The sequence below is a fragment of the Glossina fuscipes genome, unplaced genomic scaffold, assembly GCF_014805625.2.
Source record: "Glossina fuscipes isolate IAEA_lab_2018 unplaced genomic scaffold, Yale_Gfus_2 142, whole genome shotgun sequence".
Taxonomy (NCBI): Eukaryota; Metazoa; Arthropoda; class Insecta; order Diptera; family Glossinidae; genus Glossina; species Glossina fuscipes.
Window position 1 is genome coordinate 328,154 of NW_023998485.1, and position 21,516 is coordinate 349,669.

At 33.2% G+C, this 21,516-nt stretch overlaps 2 protein-coding genes across 6 annotated transcripts in view; one reads left to right on the plus strand and one right to left on the minus strand.

Annotated features, from left to right (window-relative positions):
• The first annotated feature begins 330 nt into the window (after positions 1-330).
• LOC119641102 (angiotensin-converting enzyme) overlaps positions 331-21,516 on the plus strand; it is a 174,874-nt gene continuing 153,688 nt past the window's right edge. Inside the window, exons 1-8 of one of the 4 annotated variants that reach the window (XM_038039545.1) lie at positions 331-767; positions 1,634-2,062; positions 2,131-2,640; positions 9,936-10,094; positions 10,172-10,412; positions 10,473-11,057; positions 11,121-11,364; positions 11,427-11,525. In XM_038039545.1, the coding sequence (XP_037895473.1) occupies positions 1,820-2,062; positions 2,131-2,640; positions 9,936-10,094; positions 10,172-10,412; positions 10,473-11,057; positions 11,121-11,364; positions 11,427-11,525 (2,081 nt within the window). In that variant the 5' untranslated portion in view covers positions 331-767; positions 1,634-1,819. Of the gene's footprint in view, positions 768-1,293; positions 2,063-2,130; positions 2,641-9,935; positions 10,095-10,171; positions 10,413-10,472; positions 11,058-11,120; positions 11,365-11,426; positions 11,526-21,516 lie in introns of those variants that run through there. The other 3 variants (XM_038039547.1, XM_038039546.1, XM_038039548.1) reach the window with 3 other exon arrangements.
• Positions 16,394-21,362, minus strand: LOC119641106 (skin secretory protein xP2). 2 transcript variants are annotated; one of them, XM_038039551.1, is made up of 3 exons: positions 21,058-21,362; positions 20,709-20,857; positions 16,394-18,621 (listed from the first exon to the last, which is right to left on the minus strand). In XM_038039551.1, exons 2-3 carry the CDS (start codon positions 20,718-20,720, stop codon positions 17,455-17,457), a joined length of 1,179 nt encoding a protein of 392 aa, XP_037895479.1. In that variant the 5' UTR covers positions 20,721-20,857; positions 21,058-21,362; the 3' UTR covers positions 16,394-17,454. The 2 variants fall into 2 exon arrangements, with proteins under 2 accessions (XP_037895479.1, XP_037895481.1); XM_038039553.1 differs by lacking the exon at positions 21,058-21,362 and adding an exon at positions 20,948-20,965.

Genomic DNA, 21,516 nt, shown 5'->3' on the forward strand with positions numbered 1-21,516 from the left:
TTGCTTTAACGATTGTCATTGTGTAAGCAAGGTATTAATTTATATATTTATCTCTCCCGTACTTTGACGCTTAAAAAAGTAGCGCTAATTTCGATTAACTCATATTGAAACAACTCACTGACTAACTGATAGACAACGCTGACTGTCAACGCCTGACGTTGTTGGTGTTACAAATTTGAATTTGTTTTTGTGTGAATTTTTTTGTTTTATTTTTTTATTTATTTTAATGGCATACATACGTAATTTTCCTTTTCTCATAGCGTAAACACAAAGATTCTTAATGAAAAAATTTATATTCGAAAAAAGTTTGTTTTGGAACGTATATGCAGTCAGTAGTGTTTGAAACGCGTTACAATACGTTTCGATGTGAAAGTGATGAATCAAATGAAATTAGAAATAAAATTAGCTGCACATTGTTAGGGATAAATCTAATAAAGATATTTTTAAATTCGTTAAATATCAGGAAAGTGGAGAAAAATAAAAATAGAAAAATTTTAATATACAAGCATTCTAAAAGGGTACAAAAAATTATATGGAGATATCAGCCAAGTTAATGTTACCGAAAGTGAATTTTGAACTTTATTCGATTTGATGTATGCATTTTAAGCAAATAGTACTGCGAACATAGAAGTTAATAGTTCATGTTAATCAGTATAATGGACTGAGAGTAATTAACCTTTGAGTTGTAAGCCGCTATACGAGATACAACTCTCGAAACTTTCTTTGTGCTGTAGCGGTTTTTTAAGCTCTGCAACGCTTTTCAGCCGGTAGCGAATTCATTTTTAAGTCCTCACTTTCAAGAACAGACGGCTTAATTAAAAGTTTGCCTCAGGTTGCTCGCTTCAAAAAGACTTTCAAGAGGGAAATCATTGAAAACGTTGGAAAACGTTAGCCGCTAATAATATGTTTTTAAGAACTTATACATGTGGATTGTAGAAAATATTGAAAACGAACCCTAAAGGATTTGAAGCCAGCAATCGATGAGGAGAGCATCGTTAAAAACAAAACAAGCTTCGACCAAACGTAAGGGAGGGAACGCTAACTGCTCTTAAGAATCAGTTTGGGACGTATTGGCTGGTGCTTTAGACAAGAAAACCTCTATTCTTTTGCTGAGGCTAAACTTTTTTTCAAAAAGGCAGCCAAAAAAAGCGCTAGAAGATTTAATGTCTTTGATAAAGCATCGTTGTCAATATGATTGTTTCCTTTTCCCAAATAATTGCTATTACAGCTTCGCAAAGAATTAACTTAACCGATTGAAGACATGGACGGAAATTTTTAGGATAAATTAAAATCAAATCGGAAAACTAGCCGATGATTGGATTAATTACATAGCTAATTCACTGCTTTTAATAGAGACTACATTTACGGCCACCAGAGACATCCCGATACTCTCCTTAATAATGTACATATAAAAATATATAAAAATTTTAAAAAGATCCATTAAATTTTGGAAAATTATTATTTATTTAATTTCTAAAAACGTAAACGATAAAAAAAGAAATATATTTATAATGGTTGCGAATATTTTTGGGTTTGAGTTGTGATTATGTTTTGAAGGTCTCCACAAGGTTTTCTTCAATTGAATAATACTTTTTTAAAAAAATTTTTTCGTGTTTTGTTTATCGCATACAAGTTTTTCACACAAAAGAAATTTAACGTTAATTTTGGAAACAAAGAGGAGAGGTTACCACAAGAAATAATGAAATAACTAATAAAAGGAGAGAAAAACTAAAGCATAGAAACTTTTTAATTTTATGAAAATTTTATTAAAAAAAAACTAAAAAAAAAAAGTATTTTACTCGTAAAAAAGTTAAACGCCATGACTTGCTGCCGCATTATGTTAATCTTATGCTTTTTACCGTTTTTCTGCGACCCCATCTGGTCATTTGCTCAACTGGATTTACCTCCTTATGTGCAACAAATTACACCGAAACCAGAAATATATTACAATGGTGATAAAGTGACTACGCCTTTACAGACGCTCGGTGATGTTGATAGAGACCGAAGATTTGGCCCACCCTATGATGAAAAAAACAGTGAAGATGGTAGCGATGACTTTAGGGTAACGTTATAATAAAGGACTCATTGTAGGCAATTAAAAATGTTTAAATGATCATTTTCTATTTTTAGAATGGTCAAACCTATGATGAAAAAATGCGTTATGGCTTCTACGGGGAACCATTTAGATCTTATAATTCGAATTTTGTTGGTGGCGATTCTCCATTTAGCGATAAAAGTTTGTTCGACAGCAATCGTAATCATAACAATGATCAACATCGCTTTAGTAATCATAATTATGATAACAATCCGTTCAATTATAATAACAATCGTTATCGCAATAATAATAACAATAATAACAACGATAATTTAATACCACAGCCACCCTTAATAAATGCCGAATTATACGATTTTAATAATCGTCAAAATCCTTTCGATCCAAATCAGGATCGTTTTAATTTAAATCAACGTTATTTGGATCGTCAACGTTTTCAGCAGGATCGACGTTATCAGATTGAATTGGAAAAATTAAGAAATCTCTTAGTTGAAACAGATCATCGGGGCTCGGTGGAATGTACAAATAATGTGGCAGCTCAATGGAATTTCGAAACTAATGTTAATGCCTTTACCCAAACGGAAGCGGTAAGTGATGTATCGTAAAATAAAAGCTTGAGAAATTCTCATAAAGCCATTGTTTCGTGTTTTGAAAGATGATTAAGTTTTGATTGAAGCTGCAATTAAAATAAAAGCATACAAGCGACCTTTTATTAGAAGAATGATTCATGGTTTATCTAATATTGCATGATAGCTGCAAGAAATCCTTTTTAAGAATTCCGAATAAAAAATTAAAAAGAAATTAAATCAGGCTTTTGAATTTCTTGACATCAAATGTCTACGTTAAATAGATAACTATATTAGTTATCCGCTTTGTTCCTTTCATATGCAAGCTATTACATGCTAGGGAGCTGATGTAATTATTTTATTATACCTCTGTGTCCTGGCTCATTGAATGGATCAATGAGGGCTGGCTGAAGAATTTCATCGGTTTTTATAAGTTTTCATTTAACTTGGTTTGCTGTTATGGACTCTTCCAATCTATAGAATCTGATATTCTGTGTATTCAAAGGGATGCCTCCGGCTAAATGGCGGATTAACTTTTTCCTACTAAAATAAACCAATAAAAGAAAATAACTAAATTTTTATTTAAATGAACTGAATGGTGGAAAATAAACTTAATTCTTGAGACTTTTATGTGACTATACATACATAAAACTTTAGATCGTTTAGAAACAACCGATTCCTCACACATTAAAATTTTAAGCACCCAAACTAAAATGTTATGGTACTGCACATAAAGTCAAGTTACGTAAAAGTAACTGGGATAAAACTTATTTTCCACCTTTTAGTTCAGGTAAATAAAAGCTCATTTAGAAAAATTTGGTTTTAATCAGTTGATAAGTTCAAGGGTAAATTCCACACCCTTTTGAACTTTATAAAATGATGAAGGTTTTGAATAACAAAACATTGTGATTAATCCCGCAAAATTTTGAGTGTCATAAAGAAGATTGTGAAGAAAATGTTGTGTATAATAAATAAAATAAATAAAGATAACGAATTAAGTAAGACTTCTTTCGACAACTTTTGGATTGAGAAAGTAGGTAGGAATAAAATTTAATTTTGTAAGGAAGTGACACAAGCACTTTTAATTTATGAAGCAAAATTGTAGTGTTCTACAAAAATGTACAATTGTAATGCGGTGGATGATGGCGAAAGAAATCGACATTTAAATATATCACCTTCATATTAAAGTCGATTTTCATCCTAATAAGGGGTCTGATTAAGTTTAGGTGATTATAATACACTTAAGAAAGCTATGCTTCGCTTTGGCTGAATCTTTTATGGTCAACGGCATGGTTCAAAAAAAAAAAAAAACTCAAAAAATCCAAAAAATTTAATATTTTATATTATATAAAAATGAAATATATGGTCCATTTTTATATACTGTTTAGCATCGCCCACTATAGGACTGCTCTTAGCTCGCTTTAGCCCTTTTTTTATACCAACACCTGCGAAACAACTTTCAACGGTTTTTTAAGGACAGAGCGGCACACTAATAGACGCAAACTATTAGATCGATTCAGATTTTAATGCTGATCAAGACTATGTGTGTATATTATTGATATCGGTATTTTATCGATATACCTTATTGTCCATCGCTAAGCTCCTTTTTTTCACATGTTTTATGTAGAATATGAATCTTATGCGGAAGTAACAAGAGTTTTTGAGGTTACCCGGGAAAGGCCATATGTTTTTGTGTCCCCAAAAGAAAGGTTGCCATTCCGAGGAAAGATCAAGTATCTACTGGAACGAGCATTAATCAGAAGAAGTAATGTCTGTTGAATTCAGTCGGAGGTGTAGCACTTGGATGCAAATAACGTTCCACGACCGGGGCTTGCCATGTAGTGCCCACTGCTATATGATATAAAAAGACCATATTAAAATACCATGTCCTTTGGCACATTAGTGGTACCCGATGATGGTTTTGTTTAGTTGCAGCAACACATAATACTCTTCATCAAGCAGATCAAAGAAAATTTGGTAGCTTGTGTAGTCAGCTTTCCCATTGATAATAATTGTCCGCCTAACCTTTGTGATGTTTACTTGTGCTTTGAAACGTCGCGCACCCAATGTTCATCAATCTGTACGATTGAATGGCATTGTCTTTTGAATTACGTACAAAAGAACGGCTTTCCATGCAAAGTGTTTTTTTAGATGAGAATTCATTTTATTTAAAGTTCTTAAAAAGCAATGTTTTCTCCATTTCAACGCTTATCTTATGTTATTGCGTAAAGCGTAGACTCTACTTTCAGATGAAAAGGATACAGTTTTATTAGCATTAGCTGCGCCATATTTTTGAAGACAACAAGAGCTTAATCGACATATCACTATGCATGTATATATATATATATTCAAATTCGCTTGAACACTTAATAGTATTTAAGGTGGTACAGGCTATGTCAGCCCTAAGAAAGGGAGAGAAAGAAAAAAGCCTGGACACATCAAGCACAGAGACAAATCCGTCGCCGGTAGAGATCCGAGTGGTGACTGTATCCCGAAGTCATTCCAAACATGCAAGAGCTTGGCAACCGATAATAGTAAACAAATTCAGTTAATTTTCTAATCATACTAAGTTATTAATTTTACAAGTGAAATTTAAATATGACATCACGCTTATTAAGAAGGGTTGATTTGATGGAAATTAAAGAATCCGGTATCGAGGTTAAAAGAGTAATCAATATTTAAGCGTAGAAAATTATGTGCAGGCGGTGTGGATTATTTCCCTTTTTTGTAGAAAAAACGAGAAAATTTCTATCATGTGTCTGTTTTCTTTTATAAGCGACGATCAACAACTCAAAAATCAGAGGTGCGCTCTGGACAGATCCTTTGTCCGATTTAGGCCATTTTCAACGTTAACCTATGCGTGAGAATCTCTAACGATTCTGCCAAATATAAGAGCGATTGCTTAATTTTTGCGGCCAGGAAGCGTTGGTGACCTACATTATAGTTCTGCATAAACTTTGATTTAGTTCACGGTTAAGAAACATTTAAACGTTTTGCGGTACTTATTATTTTGTTAAGCTCCTCAACGTATCTTTTCCCTAAATTTTGGATAAATTATTTTCTGACCGGGGGTTTTTCTCTATGAGGCTATGAGGGTTATCGATGCAAGATTCTTTAGTAAAACGAGAAGGGCTTGTTTTGACATCAGGATTATATTTGCAAATATATTTCTTTAGATTTTATTGTTAAGTTAACGTAAAGTGAAAAAAAATTTGGAAATGCAATATGCAATATGCAATAATCAAAATAATAAAGCTCAGGGTTCAAATGAGCCGCAAAGGATTACCCTGTTCCAACTAGGGTTACATAGGTGCAGATGTATAGGTAATAGCCTTAAGGACTAATGATATTCTTACCTTTTATTATACAAATCCAATCAGAATCGTTTGCTGAACAGCAGTAAATTTGAATCAGATATATTTATTGGATCTCAGCACATATAAGCCCCTGACTGTTCGAGTGTGAACGCTAGTCGCCAAACTGCGCACGTCGTACAAGCTGCTCGTGCAAGTCTGGTTACCCCTTCTATATTCTCCCCTACTGAAAACTCCACATCCGCGAACCCTACTGCTTCTAGTACAGATGAAAATTGCTTGAAGGCAGTTCCTCCAAGAAAGACAATATTTCTGTCAAGAATGGCACCTGATACATCTGTGGATAACATAAAAAGGTACCTGGCGGCGAAAGTTCCATCTGTCAATTTAAAGCGTGTTAGCATTTTCAAATCGGCTCCTTCTCAACCTAGAGCAATCTCGTCTTTTTAAATTCTAGTTCCGACTGAAAACGTGGATATGTTGTTAAACAAACCATTGCGGCTAATGCAGTAGCCCTTTCCTCTTCAAAAAACTAAATATTTCTTCAGGATCATTATCTTTTATTCATCAAAATGTTAGGGGCCTAAATTCAAAATATCGTTCTTCTTTTCTAAATTCAGTGAGTACGGTCCCCTCCTATTTAATTGAAGTTCCCACTACTCCGACGTGGAGTTCATCGCCCTTGGAGCGAAATTTCCCAATAGACACTTATATGTGACCTGAATTTTGAATGCTTTTTTAAGTTTGTTAACTCCAAAAGAAAAATCTCCATAAATCTCTCCCATGTTTCTTTTAACGGCTCTGAGTTCTCGAATGATATTGAAACCTCCAATCTCTTTGCTAAACGACGAAATTTTTCGATTACTGACTCCGATATATCAGTAAACTACCCGCATCTTATATCTATACTTATATCCTCTGCTGGCGAGCTGTGCGGTGTTATCTCAAAGATTTTTAACAAGTCCTTGAATTTAGGTGCTTTCCCTTTGTGTTGGAAGGCTTGTTTCCTTATTCCTATTCACAAAAGTGGAAGTAGGCAACTTGTAGAGAAATACAGAGGCATTGTCAAGTTGAGTGTCTTGCGCAAACTGTTCGAGCAAATTGTGACTCAGCATTTGGCTTTTGTCATCAAATCGTATATTTCTCCACTCCAACATGGATTTCGCAAAGGAAGACCTACGGTCACCAACTTTTTAGGGTTTACTTGTCATGCTTTCAAGACTTTTTCTAGTGGCTCTCGCACTGATCTTATATATACTGATTTAAGCAAGACATTTAATTTAGTTAATCATAACTTACTTATCTTTAAACTCCAAGCCCCTGGCTTCCTTTTCTATATAGTGAAATGGATAAGCTCTTATCTGCACAATATATCATTTAGGGTTTTGTTTAACTTCATTACCTCGGATCAATTCCCCGTGACGTCTGGCGTACCTCAAGGTAGCCACTTAAGACCCATCTTATTTAATTTATACTTTAATGATTTGCCCTCGGCGATTAAATCCAGCGAGATCTTAATGTATTCTGATGATGTGAAGCTGTTTTCTTCTTTCTCCGTACAATCGCAATCAAATCAGCTTGAAATTGACTTGAATAATGAATGAATCTTATGAATCTAAATCTAAATAAATGTAAGAAGCTTTCTTTCTCAAAGGTTAGACCTATGCTTGAGTATGTCTCTGTTGTGTGGTCTCCTTCATATAGGTGCTATGTAAATTCAATTGAATCTGTTCAAAAGCAATTCTTGTTGTTTGGCCATAGGGATTGCTTCTCTTCCCCTCTATGAAAACTGGTTGCTTCTATTATCCTTACCGCCACTTGAGAAAAGTAGATTTGTCCTTGGGGTGTCCCTCTTAATCAAAGTAATAAATGGTACTATTGACTCGCCTGCATTGCTTGGTCAGATAAGCTATAATGTTCCTAACCGCTTCTCTAGGCACTTCATCTTGATTAAGCTTAGTCAATGTAAATATAATTATAAGTTGTTTAACCCGTTCAGAGTTGTTTGCAGAAACCTGAATTAGTCTATCACTTCTCATTACCAGACCCATTAAAGTCTGCTAAAGCAACGTTGCTTAATATTCGCGATTGTCGTACTTAAACTAACATTTCATTCTTAATATTTCATTTTTTATTTAAAATAATGTTGTGTTATTAATGTGACGGTTGCCAAACTTATGCATGTTTGCAATGGTTCTGGGGTTCGCTTGCAACCTGCATCTGCCCTTGTTGCGGGTGTGCTTCTGTGCTAGCTGTGTACATGTTTTTTTTTTCTTTTTTTTCTCACTTTTTATTTTCGGCAAAGTGGTGTAAGTAGTTTTTCCTATCCGTAATGTTCTTACTTGCAATAAATTTTGGTTTATATTAATAGTTAATAAACGGCAAGCTAAACTTCAAATGAAGTCGGTTCACAAAATTATTTTCAGAAATGTAAAATTATGTGCCTTATGTCAAATCAAATATGTAATCAGTATTCTATTACTGAGTTGTAAGCCCAGTTTCTGATTCAGAAATTCTTCTTGTTTTGTTTTGAAAAAAGTACGCTTTGTTGTTGCTAAAAGATTGTTTTCAAACATTTAAAAAAATATTTTTCTCTAAATGCTTTGATTTTCAACTATTCATAGAGAGACTTTTCAAAGTGGGACGTCATATCGGAAGTGATCGAAAAAGTAGTCGGATCCGAACAGTGTAATAAGAAACGGATCCATCTCATGCCCCTCTTGATGTTGTATATATCCGCACAAATTTAATATGCGATTACACTACGGAATGTGTAGGGTATAACAAAATTGGGGATTTTGGGTTTTTATGCTTTCAAGTTGGTACTTTTATACAGCATCAGATTAATTGAAACGTCGATACAGTCAGTAAATTTAGCTTAGCGTTGACAATATTATTTTACTTTTTACTGCATTTAACCTTAAGCTTGATATATTTTCTTCGTTTGTTTTCTTACATATTCAACTCATTCTTGAAATGATATTCTGGATGCTTTCCATTGTCCATTATGCCCTTCACCAGTTGCGGCACTAGAGTTGAAATAGATCTACCTTTGTATATCCGTTTTATATTCTTATGGTCAGCCTACTTGATTCTTGAAATATTTTCATATTGTGATCCACCGATGTGTCTTGGCTTCAAGTCGATCGAGTAGTTCGGATTGGACCACTTTTTCGCCCACTTATAACGCTTTAATTTGAAAAGTATATGTAGGGTAGAATAGGACATTTAAGGATGGGCCGTTGCTTATTATAATAACTCTAATTGCTTCATGTATAAATTTTGTCATCATACAGAGTATCCTAGTGAACTTTCTCGTAAGACAGACTTTTCTCTATATAAAATATATTGATAATATTTTTATATATTTTCTTTCTCTACCTTAAAGTCAACAACCAACAGAGTGCTTTAGGCATTCCTAATCGTAGCCATTTGAGTTTATTCTAAGCGCACGACTTGCTTCCGAGTTGCTTGCAGAGCTGGATTAGACTAGACTACGTTAGGTTGGATAAGTCGAGATAAAGTAAAACTTACAAAGTTTTTTTTCTTTTTCTAAAAGAAAATTTTACTCGAAGACAGCGTTCATCCAAAATTTCCGACATTTTTCTGAATGTACATATTTCTTGCTTTTTTTTATTAAGCGAGATTCTCTTTTTAAAATAAAGAGTACTCCCAATAGTTTTTGCAACGAGGATAATCATCAGCTACTTGTTATTGTTTTGTCATGTGCCATGCACAGAGATAATCATTTGCGAAGTAGTTGCCCTTCTCAGAGCAGTGATCCGCGGGGAGCTTATGTGATCCCATTAAAGCTCGTTCTAATCTCTAAGTACTAAAAGATATAGAGAGGAAAAGGAATTTAATTTCATATAAACGTTTTTGTAATTTTCACAAAACACAGGCGCAAACCTAATGAATTCGTATTCAAACACGCTAGAGCGTGTTAAAAAAGTATTTTATTTAGCTTTTTCTGCAGCGATTCAAATTTTCTTATTATTTCAGCTTAATGCTCAACAGCGCTATGTGGAATACCAACGTTTAGTAGCTGAGCAATCGAAAAGTATTAATAAAAATTTAATACTCGATCGTAAATTATATCGTCAGCTTATGTTGCAATCAGAAGCGGGAGCTAATGCCTTACCTCTAGACACTTTAGACAGAGTAAGATATAATTAATTATACTTTTTTTTTCAAAAACTAACTTTTAACAATTACATATATTTCCTTACGGTGAGCAGTATAATCGCTTGATTAACGAAATGTTGTATATTTACAATGGAGCTACGATTTGCGGCTATCAGCAACCCTTTGCTTGTAATCTTCGTTATATTCCCGATTTAAAAGAAATCATGGCCAAAAGCCGTGATTGGGATGAGTTGCAGCATACATGGTTGGAATACCATCGGAAAGCGGGTCGAGAAATGCGTGATGGCTACGAGCAATTAATTGATGTCATGAATGAAGTGGCATATGTCAATAGTAAGTGGTAATGAAATTTTTAAAAAAGAAAATGGGAAATAATTCCCAACACTTTTATAGATGTTACTAATGCTGGCGAATATTGGTATTTGCCTTATGAATCGGGTAACTTTCGTCAAGATGTTGATATTGCTTGGGAGCAAATTAGACCTTTGTACGACGGCTTACACGCTTATGTCCGTCGTAAGTTGCGCGAATACTATGGGCCGGAAAGGATAAATCGTATAGCGCCTTTGCCTTCGCATATTTTGGGCAACATGTATGCTCAATCATGGTCGAATATATTGGACATTATAATACCGTATCCAGGAAAGAAATTGATAGATATTACTCCCAGAATGCTCGAGCAACGTTATACGCCGTTGTTAATGTTTCAGTTGGCCGAGGAGTTTTTTACTTCGATTAATATGAGCGCTGTTGGACCGGAATTCTATCAGAACTCTATATTTGAACAACCCGTAGATAGGAGAGCTCTTTGCGAACCCTCGGCTTGGGATTTCTGCAATCGCCATGACTTTAGGGTTAAAGTGTGTGCGGACATTAATCAGAAAAGTATGATTAGTGTACATCATGAAATGGCTCATATACAGTACTTTTTACAGTATCGCCATTTACCCAAAGTCTTTAGAAATGGAGCTAATCCGGGTACGGATAGGTATTAAGATATTTTTATTATGATTTTTTAACAAACTCCTCTTTGCTTTGCAGCTTTCCATCAAGCCATTGGTGACGCAGTTGGACTATCAGTTTCCACTCCCAAGCACTTTCAAACACTAGGCTTACTTCAACGTTCTGTCGATGAAAGCAGTTATGATATCAATTATCTATTTTCAATGGCAATTGATAAAGTAGCATTTCTGCCGTTCGCTTTAGCTTTGGACAATTGGCGTTACGATATTTTCAGTGGTAACGCTAACAAGCATATGATGAATTGCCATTATTGGAATTTAAGGTAAACAAATGCATTTTAAATAGAAAACATCTTTCATAATAATATCACAAATATCACTTCAGAGAGAAGTACAGTGGCACTAAACCACCTGTGCTACGTTCTGAGAAAGATTTCGATCCTGGAGCCAAATATCATGTGCCAGCTAATATACCATATATCAAGTAAGTCCAAAACTACTTCTAATTTATATGTATTGATTAAGATCCTTCTTCCTGATTATAAGTGGTCGAGGAAATAAAGAGGATAAAAAAAAACTAGTATTAACGAAATATATATGTGCATATATATACATTAAATTTGCTTATGGTCAGCTGGCTGCATATGTAAATTGAGTGGACTTTTTTTATCGTGAAGCCAGAAATGTCGAACTATTTTTTTATAGACAATTTTTAATTTGTTATGTTTCTCTGTTTTTTTACCAAAGACTTTTTACTTTTTGGGTTATTTTTTACAAACTTAGATTAAAAGTATTCCAGAGCTAATTTTAAATACCCGTTTTATTAGTGCATTCAGTTTTACACCTATATTAGTGTATTGCATAAATGCTGAAAGAGGAGTATAGTTGGAAGAAATGTGAGACGCTATCGACCAGACTAACAAGCGTGTAATTGAAAGTTAATTGTAAACGTGTTGTGCGCGTAATCCAATGTTTTGAAATTCGCGTTTAAATATTTTTTCAATTGATTATGAGATTTTTATCATTTTAACATAAGTTTTTTTTGTACAAAATTATTTCATTTTAAATTTTTGTACACTTAGTTGAAATAATTTCTCTAATTTCTGTATACGTACGAATATAAGTGAGACTAAGGCAATTGACATTTTTATTATCTTAAGCCGCTATTGGTAAGACTACAATCAATTTGAGTGGATATATGTAATAGCTAGAAGCATTTGAAATAGTCACATGTTGGTTAATGTGTGTCCACGTCATCCGCGGCAACTTTCGAGAAATTTCGATCGAATTTCATAGACTCACTATATCTCTCCCCTATTCGTATGGCATAGTGAAAGTCAGAAAATGTTAAAAACCATATATTTTTGGCCTATTAGATATTAATGTTTTATGGCATCCCCTTATGCGTTGATGTCCAACAAATAAAATTAAATGGTGGACGTTTGGTAAAGTTAATTTCCTTGTGAAATTATTGATAAAGAACAAGTTGCAGTGCTAGAGATTGAATATTAGGCCTTTCCGCCATACACAGATCGTAGGAACGAACAGTTTTCACACCAAATTAAAATATCGAATGACTAGTACTTATATTTGTCGCGAAATTCTACGTATCGTCATATTTTTTCGTATCACGACTTCTCAAAACAAGGCGTTATGGGGTTATCTTTGAACCAGAGCTCAAAAACTGAACTGAAATATCTTAGGTGGAACACGTCAAAATAAGACCAATAGGCGAACAGACGGACAGATAAGTGTAGTAGCCTTCATGTTGAATCACTTTCGGAATCGATAAAAATAGTAAAAGGTGGGTCTAAACTAAGTCCTTCTATGAGTTATGTACATCCACACAAACTTAATATACCCTTGTGCCGTAAGCGATTTCTTGATGATTGAAAAACTTCTGCGCGTATAATAATACAAATTTTTGCGCAACTAAGCCAATGTGACAACTCAGTGGAAAAGTACAGTTGGCCAGAAACGTGTGCACTTCAGGAGCGTCAGTTTGACTTTGGCATAGCCAGCTGGCTGATAAATTCTGTATTTGGATGAAGTGATTTAAGTTTCGTTATATGTTTTGATCAAAAAAATCTTCTTTATTCGCAGTCTTTTCGCCAATTCACGAGACTGCTTTTAAATATGTGACAAAAATTTTTTATTTCTATTTCAACTGAGTGATGAAAAATATTTAAAAAAAAAAAATTGTTTTTAATCTGATGTTATGAATTTTTTTAAATTTTCTCTTATATTGGTTTCTTGGTTAAACATCCAATATGCAAATCTCTTCTTTTTATAAGTTAAGTTTGAATTTTTTAAAAATTTATTACCTTATGTGTATGTTTTGGCACATGATTGCTAATGTGGTTTTTATATCTTTAGTCATTAAAGCATGCATAGATAGTTTTTGTTTTTCCTTTTTGTTTGGCGTTTCTATAACATATTTAGTCATTTAGGTATTTCTTTAAAGGCATTTCATTTTCTCTCCTAGGTTTTCGCACTTAGTATGCATTCCGTTTACCTGCATTTTCTAATTTTTTGCACTTTGTAGTGTACTGGGCTATCACCAGTCATGCACATACGCATTGACATGGTTTTGAAAGTAGAAATTAAATTTCTAACCAAAAAGTGTTCGCTAAGGTTACGCTAGACTTGCGATCAATTGGGACATCCTTAGCGAAAACAAATTTTATGTTCCTGAACTCTGAATTGGTTTGATAACTATCGTTCTACTTTGTATACTATCTAAGATAATCAAATATGTGTTTTAAGTTTAGAGTTTGTCCGGTATGGAGAGGTAATCAGGATATGGTAAAGGATTTAAAAATGTCGTAGGCATTATAGATATTTTAAACTGAAACTTAAAAGACGGATATTGTCTTTAATCCAAACTTTTGTGGTTCATTAGCCGTGATTATTAGCCACATGCATTAGATACTTACAGAAACAAAAAAAAAAGACAACAAAATATGTATGTTATTGTTGTAAATAAATAAAAAAATGAAATAAACGTAGAGCGAAGTTTAGGATCGAAACAAAGTTTAATTTAAACTCAAACACTACAGAAAAAATGTAGGAAAGTTTTTTTTCGTGCTGTCTTTTTAATCCGATTTTGAACGATAACGAGTATACTTTTTTACACCATTTTTTCATTCTAGCAGGAATCCCAAAAAAAATTTTTAATTAAAATTTTTTTTTGACTTTGTCTGCTACCCAAAAAACCAAAATTTTTTGATTCCATTTGCGCACTTCATTATTCAGTATTTATTTCGTGTTAGATTGTCCAGATCTTGCTATGCAATAAATAATTTCAATATAGTTCGGAAAGTTAATGTTCATTTTTGATGCTCCAGTCCGTAGTAAAAGGGCACGCTTGTTGTCATTTTTCAATTTAACTTCAATTTAAATTTTTATATATTGGACTTATGGACTGAAATTTTTTTTGCTTGTAACGAAAAGGAATTGTTGTTGTGTTATAAATACATAGTTACTTTTTTCGCATGTTTTTTTGGAAAAGTATTTGGACTTTTTTCATTTTACCTGATTTTTTAAGATTGTGAAATATATGTACAAGTTTACCATAAGTCGAATGTATTTTTACACTGTTTTTTTGCATGGTTTTTCTAAGGAAAGCATCTGCCGTATTCAAAAAACATTTACTTAAGTTTTTTTTACATGGAATCTTGTATTATATATATATAATTCGCCTAAGTGGTCGAGCAGGCAAAGGATCTACCAACTCAATGGTTGTGGATCAATTTTCAACTGCGGTATAGTTTTCAATACTTTAACCGTCGGTTGTATTTCTTATAATAACGATAATAATAGTAATTAATAATGATAATAATAATAATTGTTATTTCTTTAAATATATATGTATATAACTTTCCTTACAATCAAATTTTGTTAAGAATTGTCTTTTTAAATAAATGGTTCCGTTAAGAACAGAAAACAATGTAAAAATTGTACATTGTTATCATAGTCGCGCCCAGGTTGACCGTACGTCATCTCGCATTATACAATTATTCTTCCATTTTCGTGATATGCAACAATGACTATATGGCACAGTTTTCTTGCAAAGGCATACTTTTCATTAAAGCCTTCATAATGCAGGGTACCAACAACGTCAATTTTCGTAGTCAAACTTAATTTACTTGTTAAAGATTTTAAGATTTGTTGAGTCTAAGGAATAGATTTATATGATCTACATATGGTACCGCTCATTTTTATGTCGAACTGCTACCAAGAGCCAACTTTCGTCATAACATTAATTTTTAATAAAATTAAACCGTTTTTCCAAAGGCCAAATGACGTCTAAAAAAAAGACCCAATCGGCTGAAGTTTTATAAATTTAATTTTTTGTCAAATCAGTATTATGGAAAAATTGTCATCATAAAATATTAAAAATTAGATCTTGTTGCGGTAGTGTCCAAAGAAAGGATCTACATGATCCAAGCTTGATATATGTAGGTCTAGTTTTAAATTACTCTCATGACTCACGTGAGAAGCGTTATATAAAGTGCGGTTTAAAAAGTAAACTTACGGGGTCCATATTACCTGTCATTAATTTTTATGTTAAGTTGCTATTATTAATCAATTTACGTCACAAAATATTAAAAATTAAACTTTTTTGTTAAATAAAAGTTAGCGCGCTTCTATGAAATGAGGTCCAAAAGATAGATCTACGTGGTTCAAATTTGGTATAACTAATTTTTGTGTCAAATTACTCTCACGTACAAGTATAAATGTTGGCAACGTACCAAGTCTGTTGCAAAGTTTATTTAATTATTAATTAGGTGTGATTGCAACAAGTCAAGTAGCACTAGAAAGAATTTAATTATTGAAAGCATGTTAGGTGAGTAAAGTATGCTGAATAGTATGCCTTCATTAACGAAAACGAAATACTTGAGAGGTTTTGATTTGTTTAAAAAGTTTTTAAAGTTTGGCGCAATTTAAAGAATAAAAAGTAAACAATCATTTCTGGATAGTTTTCGTTTAAACTACTTTGAATCTTGTACGCCGCGTGGGAAAAATGTTCCGTTTTCGTTCTCTATAAATAATCCAAATTGTTAAATAAGTTTAAATTTTTTTTGTTGGCATAAGGTTTTAATTTCATACCTCTAATATAGATTGTATTAAGTAATAGTTCATCCGCTCTTCTTCTTTCTTTTAAGAAATGAAATCATTCTCGCGTTTTATCGTTACATAATTTTATTTATCCATGTTTTTCAATTTTTTTTGTCTTTAAGTACAATAAGTATAATTACAAACATACATAAATTTCTATAAAACAGGATAATTTTTGGTAAAAAACAAGAAAGTGTAAGTGTGTGTAATGCTTTGCAAAGAGAAAAAAAATTTAAAGGAAATGAACCAAAATGACACAATATTCGATAATTTTCCCTAGATATCTTATTGCTTGCCTCTCTAATTACTCGAGTAGACAAACTAAAATAATATACAAGATAGCAGAGTGAAGCTTAAGTAAAAAATCTCTTTTTATGATGTATTTATCATCAAATTATTTTAAAAAAATAAGAAAAAAACTATACGTACACATGCTTTTTATATCTAAAATAAGATAAAAAATAAGATCACACTGAACGGCACAAGATTGAAAACTACAATGCACTCTCTTCTTACTCAGGCTCGGTTCTTTCCTTCGTCTGTATTCTGCGTTGTGAGGAAGAGGCGGAGCTTAACCATAAGATGTTTTCAACGGCTAACCAACGAAACAGAAGGAGGAGGAAGAGCAGATTTTGTGGAGTAGAATAGTTTTTGTTGTCGCTTTAATCTCTGTAAAAGTGCCAAAAATATATTTTTAAATAGTTAAAAATTAATTTTACAAACCTATACGAGTTGACATTTAATTTAAAATTATGGCTTAAAAAACTATGAAAACAATTCATTGAGTATTGAGTATTTTAAGATTAAATCTATTGTAACTTGGTTTCAATGGTCGATTGTTAATTTTTTGTTTGTTTTTAGAGTTAAAAAGGGACAATTAACAAAAGCATTTTGTTAACATAATCCAAAGGCCAACATAGTAAACTATTATTTAACAATTCCTATAATTAAAAAAAACATAATTTCTGCCTGTAATCATTATTGCATTCGGTTATCACTATAGCAACGTAATCAATTCATAAGCCCTTATGCGAAAATATCCCGAAACGTCAAAAAATCATGATTCGTTATAACCTTTAAATATGTGAAAGTGTGTTCATATATTGTGCGCTCTCATTTTTGTTCTCCCAGTGTTAATCTCCGGTCTCTCTAATCACGCTCTCATCATTAACATTGTGTAACAAGTAAACTGATGAACTCAGATTCTTCATGATGTTGTGGTAACGATTATAAGGTGGGGAGAGAAGAAAGAGAAAAACAAGAGAAAACGTCACAAATTAACATATAATAATTTAGTGATGATCATAATAACTATAATGGTCATCCGCCTCATGTAATCCTTCATGGAGAGAAGATTCATGATGGAACGAGGCTTCTTCAATATGATGATATTCTTCGCCATGACCACCATCGCCACCACCGCCGCCACCACTGCTGTGAGATTCTTCAATATGCTTGTGAATGAATTCGGGTTCTTTATAGGTGATGTGCTTTTCATGATATTCGGGCACATGTTTTTCAATATGAACGGGAACTGGTTTCTCAACGGGCACTTTTACTGGGTAAGGTACATGTTTTTCCACCTTAACTGGCACTTCTTTGACTACAGGATAAGGGGCAGGCACATGTACTTTGACTTCATATGGTACCGGTTTTTCAACATGCACAGGCACAGGACGATCGTAGGGCACATGAACAGGAACTGGAACTTTCTTAATTACTGGCACTGCTACAGGTTTCTCAACATGATAGGGAACCGGCTTATCAACATGATAAGGTACTGGTTTCTCTACGGGGACCTTGACAGGATAGTGTACCACCTTCTCAACTGGATAGGGTTTGTCAACGTGTACGTGCACTTTTACCGGTACATGGACTTTCTTTTCAACGGGATAAGGAGCGGGTACATGAACTTTAACAGGGACATGTACTTTCTTCTCGACCGGATAAGGGGCGGGCACATAAACCTTTACGGGCACAGGACGGTCGTAAGGTACGTGAACTGGATAGGGAACTTTCTTTTCCACTGGATAAGGGGCCGGAATTTCATGTGGAACTTTAACGATTTCTTTAACCTCATAAGGTACATGCTTAACCACTGGATAAGGTTTTGGCACTTTCACCTTGATGGGTACGGGTATATGCTTTTCAACAGGCACTGCAATGTGTTTCTCTACTGGATAAGGTACGGGTACTTTCTTGATAATCGTCAAAGTTTTCTCTTCATGCGAAGGAAAATGATGTTCGTAGTGATGATGGTCTTCGAAATGATGTAAGCCACGTTTGGTTTTAGCAGTTTCATCATCACCAGCCGAAGCTGCAGAAGCTGCTGAGTCTTTCACATCTGCGGTTTTAGGCTCTACCGTTTTTTCATCAGCCCCCGTCGCTTGCTTGTCGTTTTCAGCACGCACCTGAGTAGTGGCCAATAGGAACACTACCGCGAGCAGATGAGCTGTTCGCTGAGAAAAAAAATAAATAAAAAATAAGAAATAGACATTAAAACAAAAACATGTACATTAGAAGTCAAAGCAAGTGAAACTATTTTGAGTTTACGTATATTAATAAATTTGTTAGAGGTTACCGTGATTCAAAATGTTGTTTTTTCTATTTAAAAAGGTTCGCTTCAAAAAATTAGGCTTAATTTGCCAAGCAAAGGCCGTTAATAGAGTTTTTATCTTGATTCATTTCCTGAGAGTTTAATAGTTGAGAGGTAATAGGTCCTGATGTATAGGTTCCACACATCAGCGGTTCTTGCTTTAATTTAAATATTCATAAAAAGCAAGCGAACAATTATATAAGAATATTAAAATCCGACAAGGGAGAGTGCCATTGTGAAAAGCTAAAACGCTTTAAAGTCTCTCCTTAACTTATAATAGGGATAGAAATAGAAAGTAGAGAAAGGACGAAAAATTGGTGTTCGTTAAGAAGGCGTTTTAATGTCATTTCTGTATTTATAAGAGGCATTAGAATGGAAAGTAAAAGAACGACGAAGAATGGTTGAAAAAATAAGCTCTAATATGACTCCGCTAGTTGAAATAGTAATGAAAGTAAGTAGTGGAAGAAGTATTATGGCGAGTTTCTGAAAGGGGAAAAGTGGAAACAACAATCAGCGGTTAGATGGTTCTTAACAAAGAAGGAGAACAAAGTGAAAGTAACCTCGGTTGCAAGTGAAATTTATGCTATGTTCGTGTTATATGCACAACGTCTTTTTAACATCTTTGTCTCGCGGGCAGTAAAGTAGAATTTGAACTGAAAGGTGAAGCACAAATCTTAGATTTTGAAAGCGAAGGTTTACTTAAGATTTTTTCCTTTTTTTCTTGTAAAAATGTGAATAAAAAGCGAAGCTAAGGAGGGTTTTATTTGGGATTTAGTTGACTGCGGTTTATGCTTATTTAGTGAACAATAAATTCGCAAAAACAAAAAGGAAAAAATGTATAAACATTGGTTTTAGCAAAGCGGTTTGAAGAAGTTTTATTAGTTGTGATATAAATGGAACTTAGAGCAAAAGAGACCCTTAGGTATATAAAGAAACATCAAACGGTGACGGTTTTAGTTATGATCAATAGCTTATTTCACTTATACAAGGAATGAAATACTTCAACGAAAGAGAAAAGTAGAAAAACGTTTTAATTGATCGATTTGAATTTTCTTGGTTTGCTCGAATTTGCTAGCATATAAATAAAAATTGGGAATGGGGCAGTTAAAATAAAAGTACTTAGAAGAAGAAACATAGGGCTTAAGCCGTAAGGACATTTTTTTTCAGGGAAGAGTAACCTTTATATAGGATGAAACGTTTTGACTTTCGTAGCTCAATATGAAAGTAAGGACTTTCGGAAGTGTACGCAAAAAATTAAATTTGGGGTATTGATACATCCGCTCAGGTTTTATAAAATAAATTCGTAAAAATTAACAGGAAGTTTTTTGGTTAAATGCGAGATTTAAAGTGATCCTGTTGCTTGAGTGCCAAGGATGCTCGCTTGTGACAACCTATGTAATTTTTGGCACGTAAAGAGCATTGTGACTAATAAGAAAGATAACGTTGGTATATGCCAGAAATTAATCAGAATTCGGAATAAATTCGGTTCATAGAATGCAATGATTGCAAAAATTGTATATCTTATACTTCTTAGATTATTTTTATTTAGCCCTATATATTTAAAGGAAGTAGAATTATTTTTACACTATTAAAAAAAGGCAGAGCCTATGTTTAGTCGTTTCCTTGCATAGGATATGTCTTGAAACTTTCAACGATATTTTTTACAAAATTTGAAAAATCCATTCATTTGGCGTCAGTATCACCGACTAAATGAAAAGGGCTTAATAGAATGTTCGGCATGCCATTTTTGTTTTAATTCCGTATTAGTTTTTAATCCAAAAAATTTCCATCACTTTTGCAATTATTTCACATCTATTAAACATTTCCGGTTTTTTTGCTCTCTTTTTCACTTTCGTTACATTTTTCTTCAATTGGTAATCCTTTACACGCAACACATACATACACACGCACACACATGCAGTCATATATATGCGATTTTTTCTTACTCACCATTATTTTCATTTCTACTTTTTTGTTAATTTATGTTAACTACGGAAAAAAAATTATAATCCTTTTTTTTTGTAATGATTGTAAATAAAAATGACGTAACACACTAAGCAAGTGTTTTCAAAGAAATCCACAAATCCTGGTTGGGTCAGCTATTGAAAACAAAAAGAAACGAAAGACTTAAACAACGAACTTGTATTTAAAGTGTTTACTTATTAAAATTATTTTCTTTTAAATTTTACTTTATATTTTTTTAAGTAAACACACTGGTTGTTTTTTTTTTTTTTTTTTTTTTGATTTTATATCGTTTGTTTACTGTGTTTAAAAAAAAACATAAAAAAATCAACTTTACTTTATTTTGTCCGCGCCGCACGTATAAACGTAAGGAAACGCGTCTTAAGTCAACTCTTGAAGCTGTGCTAAGCCGCTATTGTTGTGTATAGCTGTGCACAGTTAACGATTAAGTGATATGAAATGTTTGCCTGGCTGCTACTTTTATACCACTACCAAAAATGTTCATTGGCTGCAGAAAATAACAAAAAGAAGAAAAAAAAGAAAAAAAAGAGTAAAACAAAAAGTTAAAGAAAAAACCAAAACAAAAAAAACACCTAATAGCTAAATGCACAACATTACAAATCCATACGTTGGCAGATATACCTATATTAAATAAAACCGAAGTAATAATAATAATAATAATAATAATAATAACAACAATCGCAACAGCGGTAAGATACAAGTAATGCAGTGGGTAAAAAGAAAATTAACAGTATAAAGCTGTTAGACCGGGCCTTCTTCTTCTCTATGACAAAGC